General features: G+C 37.9%; 2 protein-coding genes across 5 annotated transcripts in view; one reads left to right on the forward strand and one right to left on the reverse strand.

Moving 5' to 3' along the window:
- The window catches only part of LOC126109408 (coronin-2B-like), a 118,324-nt gene extending 98,463 nt beyond the window's left edge, over positions 1-19,861 (reverse strand). For all 4 annotated transcript variants that reach the window (XM_049914440.1, XM_049914441.1, XM_049914439.1 and 1 more), the window contains exon 1: positions 19,502-19,861. In XM_049914440.1, the coding sequence (XP_049770397.1) occupies positions 19,502-19,612 (111 nt within the window). In that variant the 5' untranslated portion in view covers positions 19,613-19,861. The remainder of the gene's footprint in view (positions 1-19,501) is intronic.
- A 3,977-nt stretch (positions 19,862-23,838) lies between these two features.
- LOC126109759 (DNA replication licensing factor Mcm6) overlaps positions 23,839-27,600 on the forward strand; it is a 71,566-nt gene continuing 67,804 nt past the window's right edge. Inside the window, exons 1-3 of the mRNA XM_049914810.1 lie at positions 23,839-24,036; positions 24,111-24,254; positions 24,499-24,763. Of these exons, the coding sequence (XP_049770767.1) occupies positions 23,945-24,036; positions 24,111-24,254; positions 24,499-24,763 (501 nt within the window). The 5' untranslated portion in view covers positions 23,839-23,944. The remainder of the gene's footprint in view (positions 24,037-24,110; positions 24,255-24,498; positions 24,764-27,600) is intronic.

A 27,600-nucleotide genomic window follows, 5' to 3' on the forward strand; every position in this document is an offset into this window, starting at 1 on the left:
TTAACAGAAATCAAAGCCAAATTTCAAACAAAAAAACCAAACCCAAAAATTAAAGTAATCCATACAATTGACACAAAATTTCCATCAGACAACAGGAACGAATTCGTTAAAAAGCTTCACAGAAAGAAGATAGTAAATTGGGATGAAATCAGATAAGCAGTGACAGACACAGTGAAAGACAGAACAACTAAAAAGAAAAAGGAAACGTAGGTGACGGAGTAAGATATATGACAAAAGAATACAGCATAGACTGACAACTTGGAAAAAATGGAACACCTGCAAAAAGGAAAGACTGGAACACTTTCACTGAGATCACAAATCAGACATCAAAAATTATTCAAACAGATAAATGAAAATATGATGAAAATGATTAGAGGAAACAGATACAAATTTCAGATGGAACAACACTGGAGATTTCTACAGAGTTTCCAAAAAAGAAACAACAGTGTACAAGCCGGTGCCCTACACTTCACAGATTCAACCGGAAAACTGATTACCAACAACAAAGACCACTGTGAGATACTAGCAAAATCTTCAAGGAACGAACAACTAATTTCCAGAAAACCTCAAAAGGAAAATCCACCTTTGGAACCAACGAACTGAATACATTGACCACATGAAAAACAACAGAATGACAGGTGAAGAAGATAGGGCATCAGCAAAGATGTGGACACTGGTGCCAAGTGGGTAGCTGAAACCATTTCTGAGGTTATTACAGATAGCTGGGAGAAAGGTAGAACACCAGACAACTAGAAACAAGATATAATCCACCTGCTACACAAGAATGGTGACAGGACAGATGACAAAAATTATCATTGCGTATCTCTACTTTCAGTCACCTTCAAAATTATATCCAAAGCTCTACTGAATAAGACAGAAGAATAACCAGAACAACCAGAACAACTGGTGAGTACCAAACAGGATTCATAAAAACAGATTGTGCAAATTTTTAGCTTTAAAACAGTTGACAGGATCCAAACAATAGGGAACCTTAACACAGTCATCACATTCACTGATTTCAAAAAAAGCCTTGGATTCTGTAGACAGACAGACAGTATTTCTAACAAATGATAAGCAGGTATCAACAAAACCAACAGACAATTACCACGCATTCCACAGGGCAATGGGCTCTCACCGATTCTCTTCAATCTCAGACAAGGTCACGAGAGAGATGGAGAAGGAACTGCAAGAGAAAACCATTGAAGGAATCCATCTAGGACAAGGAAGAGAAAGATTTGAGGTGAAATGTGCCTTTTGCTGATGATATTGCAGTAATTTCTAAGGACAAAATAAATGCAACGATAACGATAGAACCACTTTGCGACATTGGTGCTAAAACCGGCTTACAAATATAGGTAACATAATACATTGAACATATATGCAATAGTGAAAAGCACTTACGAACACAACACGGGATCATCAAAGGAGCTAATAAGTTTAAGAATTTGGGAGAATGGATATGATCAAATGGTATTATATAGTACCACAAGTAAATAAATATCGAATAAAATACAATTAGCATACAAACTCACCAAAAACCGATATAATAAGTGAACAGTATCATTCCAGGAAAAAATTAAACACTACACAAAAGCAATTAAACTGGAAGCACTTTACAGATGTGACTGCCTAACATTTAACAAAAAAAACTGGAAAAGAAAAAAAGGAAAATACAAAAATTTTAGGATGACAAAAGAACAAAGATAACACTGGACAAAGAAGAAGTTAAGATCTATACAGAAACATAGAAACGATCACAGACACAATCAAGAAGAGTACGTTAAAGTTTTACAGTCATATCTACAGAATGAATGACAATAGCCCAATGAAGAAAATTTTTAATTTCACTTCAGAATTAAAAAACAGCATGGGTTAACTGGAAGGGATAAGAAGGTACTTGAGAAAACTTAATATCACAGAAGATATTGTACAGGCAGGAAACGATGTCCTATATGTGCCATTTAATCTCAGGAACTACTGTATGAATTTTGATATGGGTTTTACTAACAAATAAGTCTGAGTCATGAGACATTTTTGTGTGTGTAACTAACTAATGAACCCGGCAATGCTTTGCAACGGCTAAATACGTGCATCAAAAAAAGTTTTACATCACCTCGGTTCAGAGTGTTCTGGAACCTGTACAGAAAACTGGAACAGATATCAACATAAACATCATTTCCGCCCTTTTTATTGTTCACGAAAACCACACATTGCATGCTGTACCACCACACAGAGAGACCTTCAGAGGTGGTAGTCCAGATTCCAGCACACACCGGTACCTCTGATACCCAGCAGCACGTCTTCTTGCATTGATGCACGCCTGTATTCGTTGTGGCATACTATTCACAAGTTCATCAAGGCACTGTTGGTCCAGATTGTCCCACTCTTCAACGGCGACTTGCTGTAGATCCCTAAGAGTGGTTGGTGGGTCAGGTCGTCCATAAACAGCCCTTTTCAATCCATCCCAGGCATGTACAATAGGGGACATGTCTGCAGATCATGCTGGCCACTCTAGTTGAGCGATGTCTTTATCCTGATGGAAGTCATTCACAAGATGTGCCTTTTAACCTTGCATTCACCTCTCTGTGACGCAGAAGTTCACCAAAAATGACCCATGGTTTGGATTCCACATTGAACTGTAGGTCCCCTTTCCCTGGTTAGATAACTGGCATATATTACAGACATGCAATTCACCAAAGTGGTGTCTAACTCAAAGACTTGCACCTGACCTTGGAGCCACACAATTATTATTGCCAGAATCTATATACATCTTAATGTTCTATACATATTACAAATTAAAGTCCCCCACCACTCTTTTCTGTATGTATGTGAAGTCTACTCTCAGTTTTGGTCCAGTTTTCATTAATACGCACACTAAATCAGAGATACATAATTTTCTTTTGTAGCCCTGAAAGTCATCACCTAACAGCCGAAACTGGTAATCAACTACATTACGTTGTAGTACTACAATAAGTGATCCCTTACAGAGGTATGTATTTATACTCTCTCTCAACACAAATAGCATAAAGGTATTTGCTCCAAGCGAAACTAAGTCCAGTCGTACCTTTAATGTAGTCAATCTGCCAATCCTCTGTTGCTATTGATACTACATTTGTGATTTTTAGGGTAAGGCCATTTGCATGCAACCAAATGAAAGTAATATCCATTTCACCACACAATTACACCTCAATTTATAGCTATCACCAGTATGTTGAAGTGATGCATACAAATTAAAATGCATATTTACTTTGGACTACTGATGGTACCTTAATAAACTGAGGCAAAACAAATATTGCCTTCATTCAGTTGCTCAAAGAGAGTCTTAATCAAAAGTCACTAATATAAATAACTCCAGTCTTCTCTGCAGCACAGATTTTCTCAACCAACATAGATATCTCTCTCTCTCTCTCTCTCTCTCTCTCTCTCTCTCTCTCTCTCTCTCTCTCTCTCTCTCTCACACACACACACACACACACACACACACACACACACACACACACACACACACACACACACACATTCTTTCTGTTCTACTTAGTAATATAGCAAATGGAATTATTGTCCTTATATCTAAAAGCTAAACCAGAATATGATAAGGCAGCACAAACAAAATAGCAACACAGTGAGAGAACTTGTTGAGGCCACTTCACAAACCAGCTTCTGCAGGCAGACAACACTACAACCACCCATGAGCACCACAGCCAGCTGACTGACTGACAATGTGACACCAAGAACACAATAAAAGCACATTTCAATCCGCTGGCATCCCCTTCCCCTACATCACACACTTTGCGACCACCAAATGTAAGCTCCACCCACCTCCAGATGGTCTGAACAGCCCAGCTGCTGATGCTGAAAGCAACAGACAGCAGATGTGGAAAGAGAAAGAAGTGGCTGGCTAAACTTTCCCTGCTGCCTGCCACAGTGGGGGACCGAGGCAAGCAGCAAGGAATGTGGCCGGCCTGACTTCACAGCTGCTGGTCATGCAGCATGCTCACAAGAAAGTGATGTCACTTCCATCTGCCCATCACAATTGCAGGAAATAAACCATATACCTAATACTTACATCACGTGATTACTTACCATTATGTGAAATAGCCAAAGTGATGCCCAGATGCTATTTTGTCTAAAACTGACATGCATTGATGCCCAGATATTTTGAGAACTAGTCTTAAGTTTAAATCCATGTGCAGCGTAAGTGGCATGGGGATCTTTTTCACCATATAACTACAAAATCTGTTCACTTGCATTGTGTACTCTCAGCTACATATTCAATGCAAACAATTAATTTAATTCATTTGGCGCTGTGCAAGTGGCTTACTAATGCTGCGGGTCTTATCAAACAATTTTAACCTGTGGGAGTATTGTGGCCTGATTTATTGATGTATGACAACATTCAGTCTCAAAACAGAAGAAAAGTATTTCCCCAGGTTTGTGCCAACAGACTTTAAGAGAATATCTGAATAGTCTCCTGTCGAGTCCAGAGGACTTACGATGTAACAATGTGTTTTCTGAGTTATCAAGTACGTGACAAGTGCACTCCGACAGCTGATAAGACAAAGCTTTGACACAGTAATAGTGCACCACCCCATAGAACCCCAAATGAATGAACTTTATTTTCTGCATCAGAAACTGAACTCTACTGATTTGAAACTCTTAAACAAAATTTGGTATCTGCGTAATTAAAACTCCTTCATACAATAAAAAAAAACCAGCTGCAGATGCAGTGCAATCCACTGCAATGACAGGAAAACATAAATCACAAGAGGGAATTGCAGGAAAATATAACAACTCCTTGGCAGTTAAGAATTATTGACGTAAGTGGCAGAACTATCAGTCCATTCACTTTTTTTTTTTTTTTTTTTTTCTTCTACCATACCACACAATATGGGTAGGGTTGGGAAGACAGGAGAGAGAGAGGGGGAGAGAGGGGGAGAGAGAGGGGGGGGGGGAGAGAGAGAGAGAGAGAGAGAGAGAGAGAGAGAGAGAGAGAGAGAGAGGTGTATGCTAATGTGTGATTTATTGTTGATGCTGTGGTGTTTCAGTTATAAATGGTATTTGAATGTACGACAAGGTAAGCAGTAATAAATCAAAATTATTTCTTGCAGGAATTCAGTAACAAAATAATTTTGGTACTTTTTCAAATGTTTTAATAGCCTTTACCACTACTTTTAGCCACCACTGTCTTCTCTAACAAAGTATCCCAACTGCAATGCAACTTTTAACAGAAAAAACTCTACTAATTGCTAATAAGGCAATACTTTGTGCATACACACCATTAAAAAAACATAGTGATGAAACTAATTATAATCATTCATAAAAATACTAAAGATTTACTTAAATAATTAATATACAGACCACACTGCTAGATAAAACTTTTGTCAACAGAGTAGATGGCAAAAGTGAACTTGAGACTGTATGAAACTGGCATTACTGTGATTTCAAATTCCAGCTTTCGCACAGCCAGATCCATAAGAATTGCTAATGAAATGGTTAATATTAAAGACTCCATTACTAGGGTGCCTTGGCATATTACGGTCGCCTCAGGCAAAAACTTATAAGCAGTGGACATCTCTTGGCCTATTTGTGTTGTGGCTTACTTCAGTATGATGATTACAACCAAACTACATTCAATGTAAAGTCATGAAAGGAAAGCTAATTAGAAAATATGGTCCGGTCGTCATAAAGAACAATTGCAATAAATCAATTAAATTTCTAGAAAATTAGAAGCATTTAAGAAAGCAAGCAGAAATATGCAAAGAGAGAAGTTGTTAGAATCAGCAGACAGAGGAAGAAAGTTGTGTTCCTGCATTTTTGTTAGAAGTTGTGACGACAGTTTTGTCATCACTACCCCCCCCCCCCCCCCCCCCGCCCTCCCCAACCACAAAAAACATTAATAAATGAACCTGTAGTTCGTCCATGGGCTGCCTGTATATCCAAATGGATTTTTATGACCATTTTCTCAATACACAAAGCAAATAACTCAATTTGTGGCATAACCACCACATTCACAGTTCAGCTTTTAGTACTCTTCTGTTGTCTACATTCTTTTATTTTTAGCTACTTTTTAAACACTTTCACAGCTTTTAGGAATCTAATTTCAGATGCTTGAACCTTCTTTCTCTGTCATTTGGCAAGTGTCAGGATCACACTGCCACTTTAAGTTCAGGGACTGCTATAAATCTATTAAATTTAATTTTAGTTTCTTCCTATTCATAGTGCCACACACATTCTTATATACATTTTGATCTGGATAGTTTGTTTGATATCCAATACAGTTAAAAATTTTTGCTTGTTGTATTATTTTCAGTTTTAAATTTATCAGTATTTCCTTTACTATTAAAAATATGCTCTTACTTCATACCCCACATATCACTGGAAAGAACACAACTACTCTGAACAGATATTAGGTTACATGCTTTAAAATCAGCAACCTGAATAAGGAAGATTACCAATGGAAGACTCACTGCACGTAAAGCTTTAACGTATTATTTCAGTGAGGAACTTTAAAACAAAGTGAAGGTCCAGATGTGTTTGTTATGTAAGTAAGAAGCTCTGGAACAGCATTCCTGAGTGAAGGTGTTCACCCCGGCAGTGGCTAATTGGTGGGAAAGTGCGGGCGCTGGGGCGTTGCAGATGAGCTGCCGCGCTCTGGTGGCCAGGAGAGAAGGCCGGCTGCAGCTCACACCTCCTGCCTCACTGGAAAGCACTCTGCTTTATCTGCAGATAACTCCACTCACCAGGAAGTTTCTCAAACCCCTCCTTCCTCCTACACACTGTCACAGCACATACTCGTACTAATGGTTAGGAACTGAAGCACACAACACACAGCTGCAGTTATTTTTACTTCAACAATCTATTTCAGGCACAATCTGACCATTCTTGGGCCATGTCTGCCACAGAAGAACAATTATAACTTGGAACCTTGCATGGTTATTTAGTATTAAATTAATTCTGTGTATAATCAGGTGTCAATGTGCATCTTAATTCACAGTCAGAACATGTTAATGATAAATTCTGTTTTTAAGTATTAACATAGTACAATTACAAAGAGCAATCTGTGCATTCATGGGGTCGACAGAAGCGTCCGATCCCACGCGTCTGCTTTGACCCGTGACGTACGGGTGTTGTCGTGTGTGACGTCATCACGGCGCGGAGTTTGCTTTGAGTGTGGCTGTCTCCAGTTCTGTTTTATCTTATTTTATTTACTTTTCTGATCTGTTCGTTCTATCTCGTGAGATTTTTTTTTTTTAATTTAAAAACACATATTACTTATTTTAATTATCTGTTTCCTTGAATTTCTGTTTTAGTTTATTATATTTATCTTTCTGATCTGTTCGTTCTATCCTGTGAGATTTTTTTTTTTAAAAAGACAAAAAACACTAATCAGCTACTGAAGCATCTTTATCTTCTATGGATTGCAGGGGTTACGACCCCTGGGGAGGTGGGTGGGTATTCATGCATGGCTGTCTTCACTTACACGTTGTAGCTACGCAAGGCGTCTAAATTTGTTTATATTTAGTTTGCCCCCCACCCAAAACACGCCATTTCCCGCGCTTGTCCCGTTAGTGTCATTAGGCTTCTTGTGGAAAGTGTGTGTGTTTGTTTTTGTGTCCGCCATATTTGTGACGTCATGGGTCAAAGCAGACGGGTGGGATCGGACGCTTCCGTATTTCCCATTCATGTATCTAACCTGACTAGGAAGTTTTACTATAACAACATAATCAGCTGTCAATGCCTTTATTTAAACTTAATACCAAGGCTTAGTGAAGAAATGATGCTGGAGCCTTTTTAGACTAGAATTGACATTATTCCTGTATCAAGCAATCATAATATCTTATGACTTATTAGTTAATATGGCTACATATAAGCCCAGTGTCTGGCACAAGGCAGAATTCCTCTCCAGTTGTACATACTACTGCTTAACACAACTACACTTGCAATTTCCCCCCCCCCCCCCCCCCCAAAGTATTTGTACAAGTTACTTTTATTTTTTGAATGCATACACACTTAAACATTTTTATAAACGGTATTTTAACAATTTAATCTGAATAATTATGATTATAGAATCTAACAAAGGAATAATTAATGCAAAATCTTGATCCTGCAATAGTTTCTTGAATTTTAGAGCAATATGATGTCGTGGTTATGTTGTTAGAATATAACAATTAAAATGTTTGCAATACCTAAGCCCTGTAACATAAGATACTTGGTACCTCTCTGCGACTAAATGCCTGCTCCATATAAGTAGCCATCTATTCTTTTCATAAAATTGTCAAAGAAATTAAGGACAATTTTATAGGAAGGGAAGAGGAAGTGATTAAAAGGAGATGAGACACTGCAAGAATAATGTAACACAGTACCGAAATGTGTAAGTTGAAACTAGGCATCTGGAATAGGTATTCTTGAGAAGTCCAACAATGACGAAACTGTTCCACCTGGGGTGAAAGAGAGATATGACACGTGAAACACCCTGACAGTTCAAGAAGAATGTAATCTGCAGTTTCAAATAACACAGGTGTGAGTATTACCAAATAATTAGATTATTAAGTCATGCTTGCAAAAATACCAACACAAATTATCCACAGAAGTTTGGAACAACTAGTTGAAGCAGATATGAGGGAAGATCAACATGGATTCAGGAGAAATGTAGGAACAAGAGAGGTCATACTGACTTTACAATTCATCTTAGCAGATAGATCAAGAAAGACAAACAGACATTTACACATTTGCAGATTTAGAAAACACTTTTGACGAGGGAATAAACTCTTTGAAGTTCTAAGGGATAAAATATAGGAAGCAAAATTAAGTCTTCAAAAGATTTGAAGGACATGAGAGGGAGGCAGTAAATGAAAATAGATAAGAGAAAGTATTGAAATACGGTGCTACAGTAGAATTCTAAAACTTACAAGGGTAGATAGGACGATTCATTAAGTGGTACTGAATAAAGTTGGCTTGAACATATTTTTGTGGTGCAACTAATGTTAAAGAAGGGATAGACTGGTAGGACAAATCTTGAGGAGGCATCAAGAAACAACTAGTATTTTGTGTGTGTGTGTGTGTGTGTGTGTGTGTGTGTGTGTGTGTGTGTGTGTGCGCGCGCGCGTGCTCGCGCCCTCTGAAGTCAACTGCAATACTAATTTTGATCCAAATGTAAGGGAGACTTTCTGTTTACAACTTAAGTGAATTTTTATCCCACTTAATCAAGAGATTCTCAGTTTCCAGCTGGTATCATATTTCAGACTTTAGTACCACTATATAAAATTCTGTTCTAAATCCTAGGCAAGGATATGTAGTCTACACAGATATTAATTTTAGTATTGTGGCTGTAAATTGCACAGTTACTCCTAAATTCACTCTTGTTACTAACCAAATACACATTTATGGAGGGTATTTGTATCATCCTCTAACTAAGGTGTAGATTCTCTAGCTGCAAGCTTTTTAACACACCAGAAATTCTTATGACGACACTGCAATGGGGCTACATTTGCTCAACTGTGGGATTTGTGGCAGAAAACAAGAGTATATTCAAAATGAACAGCAGTGTAAATTCACTGAACCCAAAAGAGGAATGACTTTTCTATCTTTGCATTGACAAACTATGATCAGATAACAACTTCAACTCTTCTTTCTTTGTTGTTTCTTATTTTTCCAGTACTCATTCATCTGCTCATAATGTTGACTTTTCTTCTGTCCACATTGTTTCTAATTTCTCATTTCTTCTGTCTTGAAAGTCTTCTAAATTTACTATTTTGTTCTTAAAAAGATTCCTTTTATTATTTTTCATTCTTTAATGAGGTTTCTTTCTAGTTCTCTTCTTACTTCTATAATCTATACTATTACTGATTTATTTTTCCAAAAATATAGGAATATTTGCTTCATTAGCCTGTTCCTGTTCATTCAATAGTGATGTCAAAAGAAGATTGATCTTCACTTTGCCATTATTTGATATTTCTGTATATTTTGTTAGATTTTTATATTATAAACTGATTGTAGGCAATGAAAACCTCATAACTCAATATGTCTCTGAAAACTCATCAATCCAGTAACAAGTAACTCTGTAATCATAGAGAGATTTGAAAGTGCACGGATTTCTCTAATCCGTCAATAAATAGGCTTCTACTATTCAGTTACATGCGTCACAACCTCCTTAATCACTTTATATTATTTTTTAAGAAACCGTTTTTGCTTCACCTGCAAAATTTAACAAAATGGAGTTACAAGGTTTTCATTGCCTATTATCAAAATATTACAAATGATTTCTATATAACAAATATAAGGGGCATCAAAAAGTTCCATTTTAGGATTCTGCTGCAACATATATGCAACCTAGTATTGTTCTGATGCTAGTATGTAAGCATCAAAATGTACACAAGGGATCAGTGGGGCATTCACATCTTTCCAACATGCACGCGGTAAATGCAAAATTGTGAACTATGGCGATTTTATTACCAACCGTGTAAAAGCAGGAACAACATTCTGTTATTCTTTTCTTGGCTGTCAAAGGACAAACACCAGCAGACATCCATCAGAAAATGAAGAATGTGTGTCAGCACGTCTGTCGAAAACTTCCGTTATGGCACAGTGCGCCAAGTTCTGTGCTGCTGCTTTATGATAATGCACGTCCTCATATCGCGTGTGTCGTAATGCAGAAGTTAAATCGGCTCGAGTGGAAGACACATTACCACCTGCCATACAGCCGCAATCTCCCCCCCCCCCCCCCCCATGCAATTATCACACTGATGGTCCCTTAAAAAGAAGCTTGAAGGGTCAACAATTCCTGTCGGATGAGGACATGCAGCAAGCAGTTACAGACTTCATCACACAGCAGGACATGGTTTTTACCAAACTGGTATTTTCAAACTGGTGCTTCAGTGGGATGACTGCCTTAATGCTCACAGTGGTTCTGCCTGATTTGACAAACCAACTCTGGAGAATGGTACATTTTTGATCATCTCTTACACTTCTATGCCTACATGTGTATAATAAAGGTCACCTTACGACCTACCTCAAGCCCTTTTTCTGACAACTATGTAAGTACTATTAGGAGAATGTATGCAGCACCACACATTTTCAACAAAAATCTGAAAACTACATGTGATGAACTGTAGGTTTACAAGTCACCTATGTTGCACGTTTTTCTACTGATCATTCATTCACAGACTGCATTCCAAGAATTAGAACCTTCGGAGAGGTGCAAGGAGTCAAACTGCACACCAATAGACAAAGGTGTGCATGGCAGCTACTTTTGTGAAGTATACTAACAACAAATGATGACTTGTGTTTATTCACTCATTAATTCTGACAAGGAAATTAATTACTGCACACATTGGGCATTTAAACAATCATTCTTCTGTAGTGTCATAGTTTATTGATAATGGCACAGGTGGTACCTCAATGAAGTTTCCTGGGAGCGCAGTGAGTGGCACTTTGAACATCGCCACCAATAGGATGACCTGACCAACGAAGAACATCCAGCCTGGCAACTGATGAAGACCACCAGGACGGGGTTACAAGCAGAGGTCCACCTGAGCACTACCTTCTTGTTCAACAATATTTCTGTGTCAATGATTAGTGCCAAACACTACTCCGAGCTATAGATAACTAGCTCTACTGGCAAACATTTAGTGAACCCGGGTACACGCTCATGTTGGGCCTCTGCTTATATCTAGCCACGGCTGCCACAAGTTGTCAAGAGTGCAGCAGTTCTTCAGTAACAAGTTGAGTAAAATATATTTATTTAAAGTGCATTTGTGTCAACTAATATTTTGCTTGCTTATTGAGATCCTCCACTGACAGATTCCTTTGGCCACCTTCCACCCAGTTATCATTACCAACAAAGACATAACCTTTGGATCCTCGGAAAATAACAGTTGCCCACTCGCATCGTAACACTTCCTGCACTCCATGTTAGTTAGTTGGTTGGTTGCATCTTCCATTGATCAATCGCATAGTATGGTAGCCATAATGATGTGAAACACATGTCAAGTGCACAAGGAATGCACATATGAAATATATACTACAATACAGTGTTAAAGATTAATATTCCTATTATTTACCCCAGTCCCTTAAATTGCACAACATGCATATACTATATTCATAGATTTATTTATTCCTATTCAAGAATTCATCTATGGTATAGTAGGAGTTGTCAAGGAGATATGATTTCTATTTATTTTTGAAGCTATTACTGCTTTCTGTCAGACATTTTATTTCATCTGGTAATTTGCCAAAAATTTTTATAGCAGCACATTTTACCCCTTTCTGTGCCAAAGACTAGATGAGTAAAGGATAGTGTAAGTGTTTCTTTTTTCTGGTATTATAATCATGACTGTCACTGTTGTTTTTAGACTGGTCCATGTTGTTGAGAACAAATTTCATTAGTGAGTAAACGTAGTGTGAGGCTGTTGTAAGAATTCCCAATCTTTTTAAAAGATGCCCAGAAGACACGCGACTATGAACCCCACACATTATTCTAACCACTTTCTTTTGAGCAGTGAATACTTTTTATCTATGTGTTGAGTTACCCCAAATTATTATTCTGTATGACATTAGAGAGTGAAAGTACGCAAAGTATGTTAGCTCACTAATTTCTATATCCTCAAAATTGGCTATTATTCTGATTGCAAAAGTTGCTGAACCTAGTCACTTCACAAGATCCAAAATATGAATTTTCCAATTACGATTCTCATCTGTATGTACACCCAAAAACTTAGTATGCTCTACCCTGCCTACTGACTTCTGTTGATGTGTTATATTTATTGAAGGAACTGTACTTTTTGCAGCACAAAATTGGATGTACTGTGTTTTTTCAAAGTTTGAAGCAAGACCATTTTTCCAAAGACCTTATTTGTATCATTTTCAATTGAGTTTCTTTTACTGGATTAATAATGATGCTTGTATCATCAGCAAACACTGTCAGTTTGGCTTCTTGTTTCAGATAAGAAGGGAGGTTGTTCAAATATATCAAGAATAGAAATGGAACCATGACTGAACACTGTGGAACACCTAATGTAATTTCACACCAGTTAGATGAAGTGGCAAACTTATTTACATCACTTAACCCATACAAAGAAACTTTTTGTACCATAGAATTGTAATTTCTGTAACATAATGTCATCATTCACACAATCAAATGATTTGGACAAGTCACAGAAAATTCCTATTGGCAACATTTTACTATTTAAGGACTCGATTATGCCGACAGTGAAATTGTATATTGCTGTCTCAGTGGAACAGCATTTCTGAAATCCGAACCGTGATTTACTAAGTGCCCCATTACCGTTGAGATGGCTAACCACTCTTCACTCATCAGTACATTACTTTCCCGAAGATTTTTGAAATTGCTGTAAGCAAGGATCCTGGCCAATAATTATTGACATCTGTGGTGTCCCCCTTTTTGGAGAGAGGCCTGACAATGGCATATTTTAACATGTGACTCAGAAGAAACACTAATAACTGGTATAATGGGACATACACACTGCCACACACATCACAATGGTTTGCAGAGTGTAGAAGTATGAAGAAGTCCTGCTTAATTGTATGAATTACTTCTACATCCCTTTATATTCATATGAAGAAATCAGCTACACCCAAGAAAAAAAAACATCACTGCTGCTACTCTTGTGCTAGTCAGTTGCCGATTTCACCTAATACTTCAAACCCAACAGTAATGTAACATAGTACATGGGCAGAAGAACAACATTTTGGACAAAAACATAAAACTTAATTCTCAGAATTGGTACAATGGGATGTACCCTTTGCCATGTACCTCACGACAGTCTGCAAACTGTAGAATGCATAACCTGTAGAGAAATTATTTCATCCCTAGGTATTGTAGATGCGTATTGTACTATTCATTCTCAATTCCATCTCATTCACCACAAATATCGTTAAGAAGTAAATGTACTGGCATGTGAGCAACAATCCGTAAGTCGCTGAAAAGCTTTTGCAAGCTGTTCTGTCATGAACTGTATGTGATGATTTTACTCCAAGCTTCTGTTGTGCAAACAGTTTTCTGGTCTTAGCAGCACTGTCCCATAAGACTACGCCATAGGACAGTATTTGGGTTAAACTGTGCAAAGTACACTTCAACCATCTTCTGTTCCCAGTAAGAATAAATTAGTAAACTTTACTGAGTGCTAATGCACCGGACTAGAAATCCAAAGGTCATGCATTTGACCCTTAGTAACTCTTAGCACTTTTATCTATACTTATCACTTCTTTCACCTCTGGCAACATTCGTCAATGTGAAAAACGTCGAGCCGCAACTTAGTTCGGAGTCCACATTTAAGTACATATCATCCTACCGACTCGATATGGCAATTTAAAAGTCCGGAGGAAGCAGTGGGGTAAAAGGTACTTATAGCATCAATGACTGCTGCATAGCATGCTGATGTGGACAACAACTCTTGTGATGATCACTGGGAACTGAATATGCCAAATTGTTAATCGGTAGCCAATTAGAATGCTTGTTCATAATTTCCTAGAGTTTGTAAAATAAAGTTGGATGGAATTTTTTATTTAGGTTAGAATTTAACTACACCGTTGGAATTTTCTGTAAAATCTGAAATAAGACTTACTGTTCAAGTAGGTTACTACAGTGGTGAATGTATACCTCATTAATACATATCAATCTATTACTGCAATCTTAGTTTTGGGTTCAGATTCACTGACTTTGCTAACTCACAAGCAAACTATCACTTTACAATTTAATGTAGGCTTCGAGCTATGCTACAGGTCATTCTGTCAGCAGAGCTATATTTTTCTTGGCACTAAAAAAAAACATGAAAATCAGTAACAAACATTAAAATTCTTAATATCAAGACCTTTAAATGTTATTCTGTTGCTCTCCAAAACAGAAACAAATGTAATCCATTAGTATTTTCTGCCAAAAGAAATCATATATTCAGTGATTCTCACAGGCAACCATGTGCTATTACCAACCAACATCAACGAATTGCCAACATCAGCATGCAACACAAGAGCTACTAACATTGTAAGCACACTTTAGCCACCAACAGCATACCACCTCTGACAGGATCTTATGGATCAAGAGCAATATTCGATACAAGTTATCATCTTTGACCACTGACAATGTCAATGACTGCTATTACATCACCTTTTGGTACATATACTCACATTTTAGTTGTTAGTTGGCAAAACCAGGAATTGTGACAGCAAGAAAATGTAGTTTGCACTGACAGACTAATCTGTAGCTTAGTCTAAAAAAAAAAAAAAAACCTGTGATATGACATTATAGTCACTATATTGTTTACACTCTTTGGCCCATGTAAAAAATTCTGTGATATCACATTATAGTCACTATATTGTTTACACTGTTTGGCCCATGTTCCCATGTTACTGCTCAAAGCCGACAACTTGTATTGGACATTACCCTTTACTCAATCATGCCTAGTAAAGCGAACCAATCCTTAGGCTGATGACAGCTTTATTTTACTAAATGTGTTATAGGTCACTTAACTCACTATACTGAATTCAACAAAATAAATCCTCTAAAAAAGCTAGTTTACCAACACCAAAATAAAGGAAGGAAGATTAGGATTTAATGTCCCGCTCACATCAAGGTCATAAGAGACAGAACGAGTTTGAATGGGATCCAGGATAGAGGAGGGATCAGTTTGTCAGGGCAACCTACACTCCAAAAAATAATATGAATCCAAAAGAATTATTGTTAGTGTTCTGCTCTCTTTGTCTACACATGTATGACATCACGCACCACATCTCGTTATATTACAGAATGAATCCCACATCTGGTAATGGCAAATTCAGTTGACTCCACAAAACAGAAGGGCTATCAACCTCACGCAGTGCAGCCACTGTACTTAACCTTTAATTGTTTGTTTATCTGAATTGTCAATGAAAATGTGTGCACTTTTAAAAGGACATATCTGGTCCTTGTCTTTTGTTTTCTAAGTTCTGAATAGATCAACAATACAGGTGAGCCAAATTTAAGAAGGGGCAATAACATTATCAATAAAGCATGCCCCAATGTTGGCCCAAGTTTATATGATTACATTTAAGTTCAAGTCATGCCAATATTATTAACTGTTTCCTATACAAACAAAATACCTAATGAAAAGTGTGCATTGCTGAAGCATAGGACTGTGAATTCAGCACGAACAGGAGTCAAACACCCATCTCACTACATGGATTTTGATTTTTCATGGTTTCTCTAAGCTGTGAAGATAAATGAGGGGTGGTCCCATTGATATGGCCAAATCAATCTCCGTCACAATATTCTCCAATTCAAGCAAGTTATATATGATGGTATATATGTATAAACAAGATAAGGAAAGATATTCGGTATGACTCATCAGTTGTGACCGGTGATGCAGGAAATGTGAAAAATGCTGTAAACAACACATGATTATAGTACAATATTGGTGGTGATTGTTTTCAAAAAGTACAAACTACAGATAAGTCTGCCCCACAATGAGGATTTTTCTTTTTCTTCCAGACTTCGCAACTAAACTGTCACCTTCCAACCTAGCTAGACCAGGTATCCTCCCCCCACCCTCCCAGTCTGTTGGCTTCACCACTAACAAGACAACTGAATATACACACCAACAGGTGACTTCTTGGGAGCTATTAACATTAAATCAGTAGTCAAAGCTGACCACTCACACTGAATTTTCCTCTTGACCAGTGTGAATACATAAAACATATTTGACATGTCCTATACTACTGTGTTAAAAGACAAAGCAAAATTAAATGAGAAACCATTTTTTCCAAGAAGCAGTCAGAGGTTGTACCTGCAATAGATCAGCAACCGCTTCACTTCTCATTCCGGCACTATCAGGATAAACGTGACAAAGCAAAAGAGGACATTCAACGAAGACTTCTTCATTGCTACTGTAAAACACTATCATTTAAATGACAAGAATTCTATTGAATTGTTCTATTGATTCAGAACTAAAGGAACCGAGAAATGAAAAAATTCACAGACTAAGACAATTTTGTGCCACAGTTTTGCTGGTTACTACACCCATAATAAATATGATGCAGAACAACCAAGATGTCAGGTAACACAAATGGTATTTTTCTAATAGTTACTCTGTAAATATACATTCAACTGAATACCCTGAAACCATCTCCAAATTAACTGAATTCTTTATTGGTGTGAGGAGAATTGATTATTTCCGTCATTTTATTAATCCATGGAATCTTACATTACTCTACAATTCACACATACATCTACATCTCCATCTCCATCCATACTCCGCAAGCCACCTGACTGTGTGTGGCGGAGGGTACCCTGAGTACCTCTATCGATTCTGCCTTCTATTCCAGTCTCGTATTGTTCGTGGAAAGAAGGATTGTCGGTATGCTTCTGTGTGGGCTCTAATCTCTCCGATTTTATCCTCATGGTCTCTTCACGAGATATACATAGGAGGTAGCAATATACTGCTTGACTCTTCGGTGAAGGTATGTTCTCGAAACTTCAACAAAAGCCCATACCGAGCTACTGAGCGTCTCTCCTGCAGAGTCTTCCACTGGAGTTTACCATCTCCGTAATGCTTTCGCAATTACTAAATGATCCTGTAACGAAGCGCGCTGCTCTCCGTTGGATCTTCTCTATCTCCTCTATCAACCCTATCTGGTACGGATCCCACACTGCTGAGCAGTATTCAAGCAGTGGGCGAACAAGCATACTGTAAACTACTTCCTTTGTTTTCAGATTGCATTTCCTTAGGATTCTTCCAATGAATTTCAATCTGGCATCTGCTTTACCGACGATCAACTTTATATGATCATTCCATTTTAAATCACTCCTAATGCATACTCCCAGATAATTTATGGAATTGACTGCTTCCAGTTGCTGACCTGCTATTTTGTAGCTAAATGATAAGGGATCTATCTTTCTATGTATTCGCAGCACATTACACTTGTCTACATTAAGATTCAATTGCCATTCCCTGCACCATATGTCAATTCGCTGCAGATCCTCCTGCATTTCAGTACAATTTTTCATTGTTACAACCTCTCGATACACCACAATAGCAGTTATAAAATAAACACTTTTCTTGATGCTCTACATCAAAAACATTAGCTGCAGAACAGAAACAACTTACTAAAGCAATTTTAAATTATCATCAGAAGTGTTATTTGAGTTGAGTAGTGCAAAGTGTACACAGCAATCATAGTAGGCATACACAAGGTGATCACCTCCACTTCGAATCACATAGCTGTGACAATCCCAAAACAAACTGTCAGATTTAGTTTTAGTCGACTAACCATTCGTAACTGATGAATATCTTAGCTACCAGTATAACAACAAAATAGTGAAAAAATACACCACTTGATTTTGGGAAAAATCTTCATGGGGCAATCAATTTTCAAAAATATTTCTCCTGTCTTCTTCAGTGTTTTTAATGATTTAATGAACCAATACTCATATGTGATTATTCATCAAGGGAATAAACAAGATGTCAATGACAACACAATTTCCGTCACGTACGAATCATTAGTTGTATGTGAAATACAGATCTTTAAATAACCATATAGTGGAAGACACTAACAGTATTCTAGATCTGACAGTTACATTTTAATAATTTTTCTTACATCTTCCAATTAAATAATTCGAAGTACACTGAAATATCAACCAAACAGTAATTTATGAACAGTTGCTCACTGTGTCAATAACTTACAACACACAAAACTACTATCGAAATGTCATTTCATCAATATAAAACACGCATTCATAAAAAAATTACTCATTTAATAAAATTTGAGGTTGCCGCAAAATTCTGTGAAAGATAAACACATTTTTACTGGCGTATGAGGTATCGTCTTCTTCTTGTGTTAAGTAATGACAGTTTTAGGACTGTTGTGTCCTACTGATTGCCTCTAAATAAGTGACCGAAACTTTTATTTTTCTTCAATCTACAGGGAACTTCGGTTGCCACCTCAAAGACAAACGTGCCTCTCACACAGTGCTATGGTTAACAGACATATTGTGAGACGCAGAGTTTAGGGTAGGAGAGGCGAGATGGTAGAACGAATATAAATTTTGGTAAATCTAAAGAACGTCACTTCAAACGCCGCACAGAGGTATTTTGCAATTTATTCTCATAAGTCTGATTTATCCAAATACGCAAACGTCAAATATGTACAAAGTTCACCTGATTAAATTCCAATCAATACACAGTGACAGTACACACGCTTATGCGGATACTTTTGCTTATTTACACTATCATTTCAGATGCTAAAATGTCACACTGCAGACGATGAAACTTTCGTTTTCAAAACTGTGGACACTTTTTCTAGCAAATAGGTGCCTTCTTGGCAGATGACATTAATTTCAAAGTTTAGATTATAATTACCAGGACACGTCGAACTGACAAACATTCTTCGGAGAGCTGGTGGAATGCTAAATAACTACTACTAAACCTTTCAACACAAACGCCGCACGAAGCGCAACACTTAATTATTTAAACTGGGGTTAACTATTGATTTAAAAATTTATCAGTGCACTCACCTTCTCTACTGGTTTATTGCACGCTCTAACATCTATCATGTTGTTAGACAACGTTTTTTTTACATCCAAAACGCTGGAAGCATCTATGTGAACGTCCGACACATCAAGCATGTCAAACGAGGTAGCTCAATGTTATTACGTCAAGCGAAGCGCTACTGCTGACAGAACACCAGCGAGGGAGGGAAAAAAAAGGTACCGATATCGCAAAGCACTACTGTCGCGTTCGTCGAAGTAAATAATCAATTCTCTTTCAAAGGCACAGCGAAGTTCTTCAGTACATTACATTCGAGCTTGCTACAGGCATGACCACATGGCTATAAAACCGTTGCTTCGTACAAAAAATTGATCCCCGCTCTATTTACTCTGCCTCCGGCGTCTTCTGTTGGCGCACAATGCTTCCATCTATTGAGTAACAATGGAACTATAACCATAAATCAATGTCGTGAGACTATTGACAGACGTGTTAAGAAATGAAATGAATACGGCGCAATGAACCGTTTGCAAAGCACTGTATTGAATTTTTCGCATTTGTAGCGTTTCAAGCCAGTTACTCCGATGAATATGGCGTTAGCAAGTGGCTCTTTGTAATCGCTGTAATATCATGGCACAATCAGATTACCAGCATCGACAACGCTTGCGCAGCAAAACGGATCTATTACAATTTGTTAAGAGCATAGACTCTAACAATAATAAATTGCCTCGAGAAACATATTTACCGTGGCGACCAACTATTTCTCACTTTTCGGCTATTTAACAGCCACCGATCATGTAGGCCTACATTATATGGGTCTGATTAACACAACTAGAAATCTGTTTTAACTACCATACACATTCAGCTGAGGATATTGCAATTTTCTTCCACGAGCGAGCTTTTTATTTAAGTTTCCTGATTCCGTAGACTAACATACGTTGTGTACATAAAGTCCAATTTGCATCACAAGCATTCTCTTCAACCGGAACCACAACAGATTCGCGTGTATTCAAATCTTCATGCACTTCAGACAGTGCAACTTCGTTATCCTTTGCAAAATTTTACACTTTTTATTAAATTTCTCATCGTTTGTATGCCTGTCTCATAACGTTGAGGTAGTTTTACTGCAAGTTCGCCTTTCTCTAACATATCTACAACTTCTGATTTTTTTTCCAATCATTAGAAAAACACTTTTGCGTTTTTCTCGCGTCTTTCTATTGAAACTATTTAAGAGTACTATCAACAGTGCTTACCTTCTGGCAATGTTTAACAGTATGCTTTCACTATCAACACAGAGCAAGAATTCCTTATTTACTTACAATTTTGGTATTTGGCCATTATGCTGATGACTTTGGCAAGTGACAGTTATTGAATTATATGAAAAAAAACGTAAATTAGTTACAATCTACGGCCTGCACACACTTTATTCAACTTGTAAACGTCACCACAGATATTCGGATTTAGGTTATAACATGTCCGATATGCCTGTCATCAGTGGCGATGATGTGGCGTAAAGGAATAGCGACATTCTGGTTGACCCGCTGAAGTATTGGAACGTCGAAGACCTCCTGAATGGCTGTTTTCAGCTCAGCAATGGTTTTGGGGTTATTGCTGTACACTTTGTCTTTAAAATAGCCCCACAAAATGGAGTCCCATGTGTTCAGATCCGGAGAATTTAAAGGCCCAGAGCCAGAAGGCGGGTTCCCAAAGTGCCATCCAGGACATCAAACACTTTCCTGCTTCGACTGGGTCGAGCTCCGTCTTGCATGAACCACATCTTAAGTCGAAATCAGGGTCGCTTGGGATAGTGGGGATTAAATCATCTTCCAAAACCATCTCATATCGTTTGGTAGTCACCGTACCATCAAAGAATATCGTGACTGGACATTGTACACCACACAATTACCCGTTGAAGGTGAAGAGATTTCTCGATCGCGAAATACGGATTCTCAGTGCCCCAAATTTGCTTGTTATCGAACCCATTCAAATGAAATGGCCGACAACGCGGCGCGTGCGCATGCACACACTAATTCCCTTCATGCCGCGCGGTCAACCGCCCAGCGTGCTAACGCAAAACGTACATAAGTTATGACGATTTTATTTAATACAGTTCATCTCTACAGTCTCACTGCAGAAGTCCTGTAGCCTAGAATTCAAAGAGTGAAAACAAACACATATTTACTACGAAAACTTTAAAGTTCCCGTGGAATAGATTTGCTTCACAACTTTTTAAAGCATGTGGCAGCTTGTTGAACTATATCTATCCATTAACACATAGACTAGTGTCAGTTTTATTTAATATTGCCCTCCCCTTGAAGTATTTACTCTTGATGTCTGGTGTCATAATTATGCATATCACTGCAATTTTTCTGATTTTGTTCCGACTTAGCACAAAAATATTATAATTTTACGCAAATATAAATATTTATGTTGGGCAAAGTATTCACGACAGGACTATCTTGACCTTACCGATAGTTTATGCATTAATCTAGCTGCTCTTTTCTGCAATGCTAATATTCTATTCAGGTCTGCACACAGCCTCATAGTTTGGAAATGGCTAAATTTTTCCCTGGTACACACTTTTTAATGTTTAGTTTGGAAGTATTTTTTCCAGCTGGCTGATCAGTTACAAGCCATTGTTGATTTTCTCATTCACGAAATTGAGGTGGTTCACACAACGATGATTTTTTTGTAAAACTGGGCACAATAAAAGAAAAGGTACCATATCTATATCTACTGATATAATACCATATAAATTGTTTTCTTCAACTTGAGGAGAACAAGTTGTTTTAAACGTTAGTCCCTGGGATCTAATACTAATAATTAGACTTTGACGTGAAGGGATCTGTACCATCAAAGAACCTAAACCAGTTTCTCTTACTGTCGGCTGTGACTTGGTAGTTATCAACCTTTTGGCACCTAGAGAAAATGCTAAACCACAACCCTCTTTGGGACAAGGCCGTGGCCAGGCAAACATATCCCTACATTGGCCTACAGATAAAATGGGAAACAACAGGAAATTATTTGAGAGAAGTCTGGCAGAGGGACTGGTGTCCGCATCTTCTTCCGATGGTAAATTATTCGTTATAATATAAATATCATTTCGGAATTGACGAACAGAACAGAATGGCACGGTACAGAACGTCAGCACATTCCATAATGCAGCTCAAATGGCGGCATTCACAACGGTCGTGAACGTAACGGGACATCAACGTTTTTCGGGAAAAAACTTTTCATGTTGACTTCGGGAGGAGGAGGTGCCGTCGTCTGCTACGTCTGTTAACCAATTATTTTTAAGGTCGGGGACAGGGAAAAGTGCTGTTGTCTGCTAATCTATTATCTTCGTATCACTTATAGTAGTGGATTTGCTGCTATCACATCTTTCGTCTTTATTTTATTATTTTGCCTGTTTTTCTTGACACTTTGCAAATGTTCCATGACGATTTGGATTCCTCACTTTTCCCATGAGGTGTTTCTTTTGCCAGATACCAGCTGATACCTGAATGCTGTAAATGATTTAGGTTTTACAATACCTAGCCAAAGAAAAAGCCAACATTAAGCATGAATGAGAACATAAATTGATGAACCAACTTTAATTACATAACGTTTTTCGGCACTGAGAAAGTTGGCCCTCCCGAAGGAGAAAAATATATTTGTTTGCCGGTATTTGGTACTACACCAGAACTAACATAAAAAGGGTCTATATCGCCTTGTAAACATTTTTATGTATTTCTATGTATTTGTTTTCGATGGCAAATAAATGTCTATGATTTTGTTTCGCTTCTCAGTAGTTTATCTATAACCTTTATCAAGGGCACTGGTTATGAAGATGGCTTTCACCATTAATAAACTTCATCATTGCTAGTTTCGTTAATTCTGATATTACATTCCGAATTTTTGTACCACAAATTGTATGTCTTAACCTATCACCGTTGCGTACTAGCGTGTTTGTGTGAACGCACCGATATTTAACGGTGATGACTGCCGTTCCGTTAGTTCTAGTATGGACCGGTGTCTTTGTACCACATCTAGTCTTTCTTCCTCACCTTTGCTGCAAGATAAATGCAATCATTAGAATAGTCATGTAGACTAGAGCTGGTCAGCTTACTGGTCAGATTCATTAACTTTATCCTGCTATCGTGCAACTGTCGCTCAGCTTAGCTTGCGGTAGTTGACAATCAAATGAAAACACAGCAAAGTTTATGATCAGTGAACAATGTTTTTTCCATACCAACTTCCGATCACAACGGACTCGATCTTTACCACTTTTTCACTCTATTTGCAACGACAATCACAAATCTAGATAATTATAAATCTTTGGTGCTATGAAACATCTCTGGCCTTTTTTCTCTAAGACTCTAATGTAGAAAAGCGCGCCAAAATAGTGGCGGGTGTTTGTGTGTATACTTACTAGGATTTCTAATTTCATTGTTTTAGTGTTGTAAGTAAGTTTTAAAGTTCACTCGATTATCATGGATGTAGCAGACAGTAATGTTGGACAGATAAGAGTGCAAGATGAGGTCGGAATTCGATGTCAGAAGCTATTTCGTGATTTTTTGGAGGAGTGAGTAAAAGGTCCATATGTTCTGTATGCTCATTTGCTGTAAAACCCGTTGTTTATACCGCAATTCGTTTCAGATTCCAAGAGGATAATCGTTATAAGTACGTGGACGCAGCAAGCATCTTCAAGCAGCCCGAAAGAAGTGTGCTGGAAGTCAGTTTTGAGGATGTCGAAAAGTATAATCAGAATTTGGCGACAACTATTATAGAGGAATACTATAGGTAAGCAGAAGCTATTTTGAAACTTTAATTGGAGTGCGTAATTACTCTGTTGTATAAAAGTTGTTTATCTTTGCAAAAATGCTTGTGAAATGTAATGTAGTAATCTAGATATTTTATAGTAAACTGCTTTAAGAGGGAACAATTGTGTGTGTGTGTGTGTGTGTGTGTGTGTGTGTGTGTGTGTGCCTGACTTAGCTTTCCTTTAGTTGTTTTGCACTAATGCTACACAACGTGACTTTTTTAGGATTTCATCTTATATCAACCAGGCTATCAGCAATTTTGCTCAAGATCGCTGGGAGGCTAAGGCAGATCGTGAATTCTACGCAAGTTTTGTAGATGTACCAACGCGGCACAAAGTGCGAGAGCTGACAACAGCAAAGATTGGTACACTGGTCCGTATATCTGGGCAGGTTGTGCGTACACATCCTGTTCATCCAGAGTTGGTACTGGGAACTTTCGTGTGCCTCGATTGTCAGACTGTCATCAAGGATGTCGAACAGCAGTTCAAAGTATGTAGTTCCCAATATATGTTCAGTTATCAGAATCTCTTTAGACTGAATTGTAGTCGGCCGAAGTGGCCGTGCGGTTAAAGGCGCTGCAGTCTGGAACCGCAAGACTGCTACTGTCGCAGGTTCGAATCCTGCCTCGGGCATGGATGTTTGTGATGTCCTTTAGTTAGTTAGGTTTAACTAGTTCTAAGTTCTAGGGGACTAATGACCTCAGCAGTTGAGTCCCTTAGTACTCAGAGCCATTTGAACCATTTTGAACTGAATTGTATCTCGTTTTTATATCTCTAAAACCTTGTGCATGCTGTTTTAAATCTAGAGAGAGATTTTAATGTTTAATATTTTATTTTCAATTGTTTGCAGTTTGAATATTTTTTGATCTCACTTAAGTCTACTTATTAAAGACTGGCTTCTGCTTTCATGTTAGTGAAAGCTGGAAACTAATTTGATCTGCACACATTCATTGATTTCATTTTCTACACTTTTTTTTAACCTGCTGTTTTGAGTACTGCATATGGTTTCCTTGCACACTAGACTTACTTCATTCGGTGCTTTATTTGAAGTGTCTGAGAATAGTCACAATCAATGCTGCATTGAAATAGTTTACGAGTGACATTGTGGTCATTTGTGACTGGTGGACGCTGACATCAGAAGTTCAGCCTTCGACTGTTTCCATATGAAATACGCTGGAAGAAGCTGAAGAATCATAATGTTATGCTGTCTCTTCATTTGTGTTCCTCTGTTGTTTCTGAGTCCTGAGCAGCCAGAAATAAGTTTGTGTGTGTGTGTGTGTGTGTGTGTGTGTGGGTGGGTTTTTTTTTTTTTTTTTTTTTTTTTTTTTTTTTTTTTTTTTTTTTTTTTCTGATGAAGGCTTTTGCTGAAATCTTAATGTGTAACAGTCTTTTTGTTATGGCTGTCTGCTACTCAGTGTGTCATCTTTACAGTTAGTAGCAATCTATCCTTTCCATAGCCATTATAAGACACAGACAAGCAAAATTCAGTATGTAGTTGCAAGACAAATATGAACTTCAAATTTTAAAAATAATGAAAATCTATAAATAACAGTTTTATGAAAAGTATAGATCGCTACTCAAAATATACAGGAGGCATTGAGTTGCAGACAGGCACAACAAAAAGGCAGTTATACATGTAAGATTTCTGCCGAAAGGCTTTCTTCTAAAGTAGAAAACACACATTCATTCAATGGTTCTGGAAATGTGTGATATTTGCATGGAGTGTTCCCACCCGAACAATTCAGAATGGCTGGAGTTGGTAGGAAGGATCCATACAGCACCCCCTGGATTTTCTGTTGTTTGACTGTTTATAAATACACTCACAATAACCTACATGTATTGTTATTACACTTTATCCACTTGGGTTATCAAGTTATTTTGCGGCAAAAATCAAACTACAATAATAACCAGTCTTATGCTGGCCAGTTTGAGTGGAGAAAGATGTCCACGTTAGTAATCGACTGAAGGTGGGTGTTTGGTGGCCACTGTGGGGCAGGGAAACTCTTAAGCATAAACTGTTGTGATGTTGATTTTGCGAGAAGCTCTTTTTCAGAAATGTTTCTGGAAAGTTTCCCTAAGTGAAGTTAGTAATCTTTGAGTTTTTATCAGACTAATACTTTTAGCAGACACCCAAAATTTGTTTCAATAAATAAAGGACTGAACTTGCGACTTTGTCTCTCCATTGTGTGGTCTTTACCAGTAAACTTTGAACAGAATACACCATTGTAGCAGTTTGAGCAGAGGACAACTTTTTCCAGAAACTTCCGCATCCTACAAAGTGTTGTCCTTCCGCGTTCTACGCAGTGCTGTAGGATCGCGCAGATGGATGGACTTTGGATTCTGAGGGCTGTCAGTTCAAATTGGCACTTTAATTGAACACCTCAGACTTAACCACTGTAGTGTCTGGCCAGCGGCTAGGTTTTGTGGCAAAGACTGGATGTGAGCCATAGGATCCCTGGTAATGTTTGCTAAAAAACATATGTGGTAGGTGGAGTAGTTGTGGAACTGTAGCAGCTCCAGGGACTGTGAAGCTAATTGTGAATACCAGACAGATTTGGGCTTATAGCTGAAAAGTGTTGTTGTCTTTTTGTGATAGTACTTCATTGGCCAAGGCAGCATTATTTTTTTAGAGGAGTAGAAGGTGAAAAGTGTGTCAGTATGGGACCATGGGGGAGTGCAGGCAGTCAATTCTAGAGTGAATGGTAACTGCAATGGAAGGTGATACTCCTAACTTGTCTGTACAAAGAGTCACAATGGAACGTAAAGTGCCAACAGGATCTCAGTATAGTTTATTTATGTACTGAGGCAGGAATTTTATTCAGTAGAAGGCTGCAGGACATGTTTGCTGTTGAGGTAACTGTCTTTCAGGACAAACTTGAAATGTCTAATGATGTTACTGTGGTGACCTTAAACCATGTCTTAACCCTTTTGCAGGCCTTGAGGAATATACTTCCCACTAACTGTAATTCTTTACAGAGTTTAAGGGAAGTATTATCACTTCTGTATGCTCATGGCATCTAGTGGCACTCTGCTGCACCACCTGTAGTTTGTTTGTTGTGAAACCTAGCCTTCAGGACTGTGGGAAGTATACAGGGTGTTCCATTGATTGTGACCGGGCCAAATATCTCACAAAATAAGCGTCAAATGAAAAAACTACAAAGAATGAAATTTGTCTAGCTTGAAGGGGGAAACCAGATGGCGCTATGGTTGGCCCGCTAGATGGTGCTGCCATAGGTCAAACGGATATCAACTGCCTTTTTTAAAATAGGAACCCCCATTTTTATTACATATTCATGTAGGACATAATGTTTTGGTTGGATCACTTTT

The sequence above is a fragment of the Schistocerca cancellata genome, chromosome 12, assembly GCF_023864275.1.
Source record: "Schistocerca cancellata isolate TAMUIC-IGC-003103 chromosome 12, iqSchCanc2.1, whole genome shotgun sequence".
In the NCBI taxonomy this organism is placed as follows: Eukaryota; Metazoa; Arthropoda; class Insecta; order Orthoptera; family Acrididae; genus Schistocerca; species Schistocerca cancellata.